The sequence below is a fragment of the Penaeus chinensis genome, chromosome 17, assembly GCF_019202785.1.
Source record: "Penaeus chinensis breed Huanghai No. 1 chromosome 17, ASM1920278v2, whole genome shotgun sequence".
NCBI classification, from domain to species: Eukaryota; Metazoa; Arthropoda; class Malacostraca; order Decapoda; family Penaeidae; genus Penaeus; species Penaeus chinensis.
In genome coordinates, this window is record NC_061835.1 from 12068036 (window position 1) to 12074006 (window position 5971).

General features: G+C 35.7%; 1 protein-coding gene across 1 annotated transcript; it reads left to right on the top strand.

Moving 5' to 3' along the window:
• Positions 1-1499: 1499 nt before the first annotated feature.
• Positions 1500-4320, top strand: LOC125034289 (V-type proton ATPase 16 kDa proteolipid subunit c; the record flags this gene model as incomplete). The annotated part of the gene is given in 3 exon segments (XM_047626048.1): positions 1500-1692; positions 2188-2341; positions 2545-4320. Coding segments are annotated over 3 exon segments (410 nt in total), but the record flags the coding sequence as incomplete, so codon positions are not given.
• Between the last annotated feature and the right edge of the window lie 1651 nt (positions 4321-5971).

A 5971-nucleotide genomic window follows, 5' to 3' on the forward strand; every position in this document is an offset into this window, starting at 1 on the left:
CTCTCCCTCTCTCTCTCTCTCTCTCTCTCTCTCTCTCTCTCTCTCTCTCTCTCTCCCCCCCTCCCCCCCCTCCCTCTCTCTCTCTCTCTCTCTCTCCCCCCCTCCCCCCCCCCTCCCTCTCTCTCTCTCCCCCCCCTCCCTCTCTCTCTCCCTCTCTCCCTCTCTCTCTCCCTCTCTCTCTCTCTCTCTCTCTCTCTCTCTCTCTCTCTCTCTCTCTCTCTCTCTCTCTCTCTCTCTCTCTCTCTCTCTCTCTCTCCCTCTCCCCCTCCCCCCTCCCTCTCTCTTCCTCCCCCCCTCCCTCCCTCTCTCCCTCTCTCTCTCTCTCTCTCTCTCTCTCTCTCTCTCTCTCTCTCTCTCTCTCTATATATATATATATATATATATATATATATATATATATATATATATGTATATATGTATATATGTATAATTGTATAATTGTTTACTTATTTATTTATTTATACTGCATTCCAAGGTGTTCATACATGACAGAAATTAATGATATACAACCAGCACAGAATCCAGAAAGGATGAGCTCAATGTCAGCTGTTAATGGCCAAAGGATTCTGAGTGACGCACTATGAGCTCTGCTGACCTAATGTGCTAGCTTGTCACTTATCTAGAGTTGTGGCAGTGATATCCTTATCAGGCATTATCTGGAGAGTCAACTTAGGTGGGAATAACCTCTAGGTGGTCCTTTAGTTTGATGGGCTCATAGCAGATACTTGTGGGGAAGGGGTGGGATGTGTGTGTATATATAGCCAATTGTTTATTGCATTGGTAACGTGTATTAATGAAGTCATCAGTTAAGATGATGGGTGTCAGGAAATTCGTCTTGGCTTTCATGAGGTTGGTGAAAGGTGGGGTTAAAGGAAAGAGGGTTGTGAGTTTTATCTTATTTTTATCATCAGTTTTCTTATCTGGAAATTGTAGTTATCTGTTTAGTTTGTTTATTTTTCTTGTTTGATGTATGTAATTAAGTAGTTTAGTTCGTATTAATGTGTTTACTTGTTCATTTATAGGTTCATTTGTTAATTCATTTTTTCTTGTTTATATTTTTGTATGTTAATGTACATTTATTTATTCTTTTGATTTCCTTTTTAAAAGTTTATTTTGTTTTACATAATTTAGGAGCCTTGAGAAAATATTGATGTAAATTCAGGCAGATTGTGAAACATTGTTCAAGCAGTCCTTTAGTATGGAGACTGAAAAGCAATTCATCCAGGTATGAATGCAAGAATTGTTCAATTAAGAAATCTGGCTAACCTTTTCATATGCAACAAATGGCAGAAAATGGAAATACAAAAAGCAAATAAGATATTCAAAGACAAGATATATGTATATGTCAATAACATTTAAATCTTTACAGCAAATATGTCATTTCTCAGTTATGAGGTCGAGGACTAGGCTGTCACTCTGTAGCAGGAAAATGTTTTTCATATAACTGATAACCAAAGGAAGCATAGTTTCACATTAATATCCTCTTCTTTCTCCACCAGCCTTGGGAGCAGCATATGGTACAGCCAAGTCCGGTGTGGGCATTGCAGCCATGTCCGTGATGAGACCAGAGCTCATCATGAAGTGCATCATTCCCGTCGTCATGGCGGGTATCATTGCCATTTACGGTCTGGTGGTGGCTGTGCTCATTGCTGGAAAGCTTGATGCTGCCGATAAGGGATACACTCTCTATCAGTAAGTTTTTGTTTAATTCAGAATTTTGGCTTTGATGTGATTTAAGCTCCATTACTCAGAAGTATGGGTCTCCAACAGTTTTTTTTGTAATTATTGTGATTTATAATCTTTGAAGCATTTTCTATATGCATACATTTTTCAGTATCACATGTAAAAATTTAAATGGAGAGTTTGTAGGGTTGATCTGGATTGTTTGAATTTTCGAAAAGCCAGTTTGAGGACATCCACAAATCTGATGGCTGGAAATATAAAATCCTGACAGTGGATTGTCTGCATGATACCCTTGTAGAGATTTCTTATTAAAAAGTACATTGTTAATATTCATAACAGAATTTAGTATTTCTAGTATAGCTACAATATATCGTATTCAAACATTTGATTTTTTTCTTCACTCTACAACTTTTCATCTTTTCTTTCTTCTTTCTGTTTACAGAAAGTGAATATAATGATAAATTTTTTATGATTATTGTGATTCATTACTTATTCTTTCTGCAGGGGCTTTGTACACTTGGGAGCTGGTCTGTCTGTAGGCCTGTCTGGATTGGCTGCTGGTTTTGCCATTGGTATCGTTGGTGACGCAGGTGTGCGAGGAACAGCACAGCAGCCACGCCTTTTCGTCGGCATGATTCTCATCCTTATTTTCGCTGAGGCAAGTGTGCTAGTTTTGCATCATTTCTCAGTTTTCTCCCTATTTTATTGTTTTGTTTGTACTGTATTCCCTCCCCCTGCTATATTTTATCCTTATGGAGATAACATGAATGAAAATTGTGTATCTTGTGTATGCATTTTGTCTTTACCTAGGATCATTAACTACAAGGACATGCAAATAACAATCCTTTTCTCTGCCCCCAGGTATTGGGTCTGTATGGTTTGATCGTTGCCATCTACCTCTACACCAAGACCTCAAGCAGCTAAACATAGCGCATAGACAGCCCCAAGGCCCACTTTAGCATCCCTCATGCATAATCATCATTTTTTGGGTCGACTGATTTTCATCGAAACTTTCTGGTAGTTTTATTGCTTATTATTTAATTTATTTATTCATTTCCTTTTTAGAGAGGTAGTTTTACAAAATTAAAGAGGGCCTAAAAAAGAAATTATAAAGAGTTTTTAGTGATAAATTTGTATATATTGTGTATATTACACATACATATATTTATATATATATAATGTGTATTTACATAAACATGTACATCCATCTTATATGATTATACTTTATTTAAAATTTTATTACTTTTAAAAAAATGTTATAGTATTGTTCATAATAGTTAATTACTGCATAATTTGATGCAGTTTAACAAGGTGAGGGATATTGTCTGGGAGGCTTACTTAAGGCTCCTTGGACAGTGGTTCTAAATTATGTAATTTTGTATAAATGTAAATTGTCTTTCTCCTATCTCTTCTTGTCCTCCAATATAGCTTCTTTACATAGCATCGTCTCCTGATACTTCTTCCATGTTGGGGCCAAGGTGTGTAGGTCAGATTCCTTCCAGGAGAATCAACCCTAGCAAGACCATGCAATATTGAAGGGTAGCTGTTGGTATTACTGATATTCACTGGTCAGGTTCTCCTGGATTGTCTGATGTGGATGCCAGAGCTCTGCAGTTTTATTGTAAGGAGTGACGGGCATGTCTCATGTGAGGAACTACGTTCCCATTGAAACCTGTGGACTTTATAGTTATCTAGGACTGCAAGAGATGTGCATGGAAGCCCACAAGTTTCCTTCAGATTTTTAAACTAGCATTATTGAGGACGTTGTTCCTACACCTGGGGATGTCCTGCTCCAAGGCTGAGGAAACGGACAGAACTTGAAGGCGGTTCTTGCAGTACAGGCTGTGCTGAGTTTCCCGCCTGGGTGGTCGTCAAGAAGTTTGGAGTTGATCATGATGACTTGCTTGCGTCCAATGGTGTTCCAATGCTACAAGCTCTCTAAGTAGCTAAGATCAACAACCTCCTCCTTATTATTTCTTTGCTCATATTAGAAAACGGCATCTACCATCACCTAGCTGTTATCTTAGTTGTGATAGTCGTAATTTGAACTAGCTTGGTAGTAAGCAAGGTCGTGCATCTTGGCTCCTGCTTGCAGCGACCCCCACGATTGGAGCACAAGGGATCCTGGTTGCCCACTCTAGGGTGAAGGGGCCATATTACCCAGATTGTACAGACTAATTATAGTTGGTCAGTGTTTATGAAGGTCCCAAGACTTTATTTTACTTCATATTCTTAGACATTTCAATTTTATCTTTATTTTTTTAAGCATTGTTGGGGATACAAGAACACCTAAGTTTTATATTAGGGATACATTTCCCGGGGAACTTGTGTATCCTCGCAAGTAGCTTAGAAGTGTGTACCCCAAATTTTTCCTGTGAATAGCATCTGCAGCTATAGCTCAACTCCTGGGAAATGACACTGGCCAACATGTGGTACTGAAAAAAAGAAAAATATATACAAAAACATTCCAAGCAAGGACATTGTCATTGTTTTGTGCTTTCCATCTTGAAGATAATGTATGGATAGTTGTGGTTGTCAAACTGTTATCAGGTGTATGCATTGTATAAATGGTATTAAATATTATGTAATGGTATATTGTTAATAAAGATAGCTTGAGTTGGATACTTATGATTTTAACATATTTATTTGATTATAACCTTTACTGATTGGCCACTGATCTCACAACATAGAGAAATACTTTGGAGCCTGTTTAGTATTAACTTGCAGATTGTCAATATCCCAAGAATAAGAAAAAGGGTGATCGTGAAAAGACCCTATATATATATACAATTTTGTTTCACTTCCTTTTTGTAGTTTCCATATAATATGGTCAGATTTTCACAATGATTGGAATTCTTAAATATAGTTGCTTTAAAACTAAGGATTTGAATCTTGGTAAAATTGTTTTTAATATTGATGCTTTACACAAATATCTTGAAAATCTGATTTCTCCAAACAAGATAGTGATATCGTAAATGATAAACACAATTTTTAATAGTTCTGTACTCCATCAATTACATGTTTTAACTATTAAAATACAGGCTTATTTATTTTCTGATTTAAAAATAAAATTAGACATTCTATGAGTAATATATTTATCACCATGCATTTATTTTTTTAAAACTTACCTGAAGTTTTCAAAATATATCACATTTTATATATATTATTTATATATATATATATATATATATATATATATATATATATATATATAAAAATAAATAAATAAATATAAAAGTATATAAGATATAAAATATATGAATTATTTCATGCAATTTTTAATGTTTTACTTTAGTTTATATTTAGTACAACAATCAACTGACCATGCTTAGAAACCAGCTATTTAACTTTCCCACAATGATGAAAAAAGTACAGTAAAGGGCAAGTTTTTAAAACGGTCAAAACAAGAAAACTTGTTAATTATAACTTCATCAGATAAGCAGTATTTAGGTCCAAGACAATTCAATTGCATAAGAAAAAAATTGGTGTCATTCATAAGGGAAAAATTGAATAATAATGGATTCATAAACATTTCTAGTTTGTATTTATCATACATATAGAATACATTAACCCTATGCTGCCAATGATGGCATGTTCATATATGCCATGCCCACTGCGAGTTTAAATAATTACCCCCCTCCCCCCAATCCTTAGGTCGTTGGTGTCGTGGGGGGGTTTAGGAGATGGAGACTGAGGACCAACGTCGGGGATTGCCCCTGCTTTGGACCACAGCCAACGCCTCAACAAATTTTGCTTGGTCTTTGCGTCACTCCTTTTCCTTCTCTTCTTCATCTTCTACTGTCCACTTATCCTCATCGTTAACTAATTTTTTACCCTTTTCACCATAATAGTTTTTGATAATTCTAAACTTGGGGGTTTTGTTCTCAAGCCCCACCCTACCTCTGTATTGAGATGTCAATGCGGCTGAAAATTTTCAACAAATAATAATTAAATAATTGTTTTTACGCATTGATTGATTTTTAAAAATATTTTCTGTTACCTAATATTGATATTAGAAATGTCAATAACATTATAATAATTATAATATCTGTAATAAAAATAAAAGCATCGAAATTGACAGCATTAGTGAAAAAAAAAATTCCCACAAACTCAAGAAAAATGAAAATCGGGTAAAGTCACAATGTCTAATTGACAACTTTGTGGCTAAGCACTTGCAGGGCCATCCATGTGCACAGGCATTTCACAAAACAATACTACAGTGAACCCAACATTTTCCCAGAGATGTTGGGTTAACATTGACTTTGCGATCTGGGGATAATAACAAACA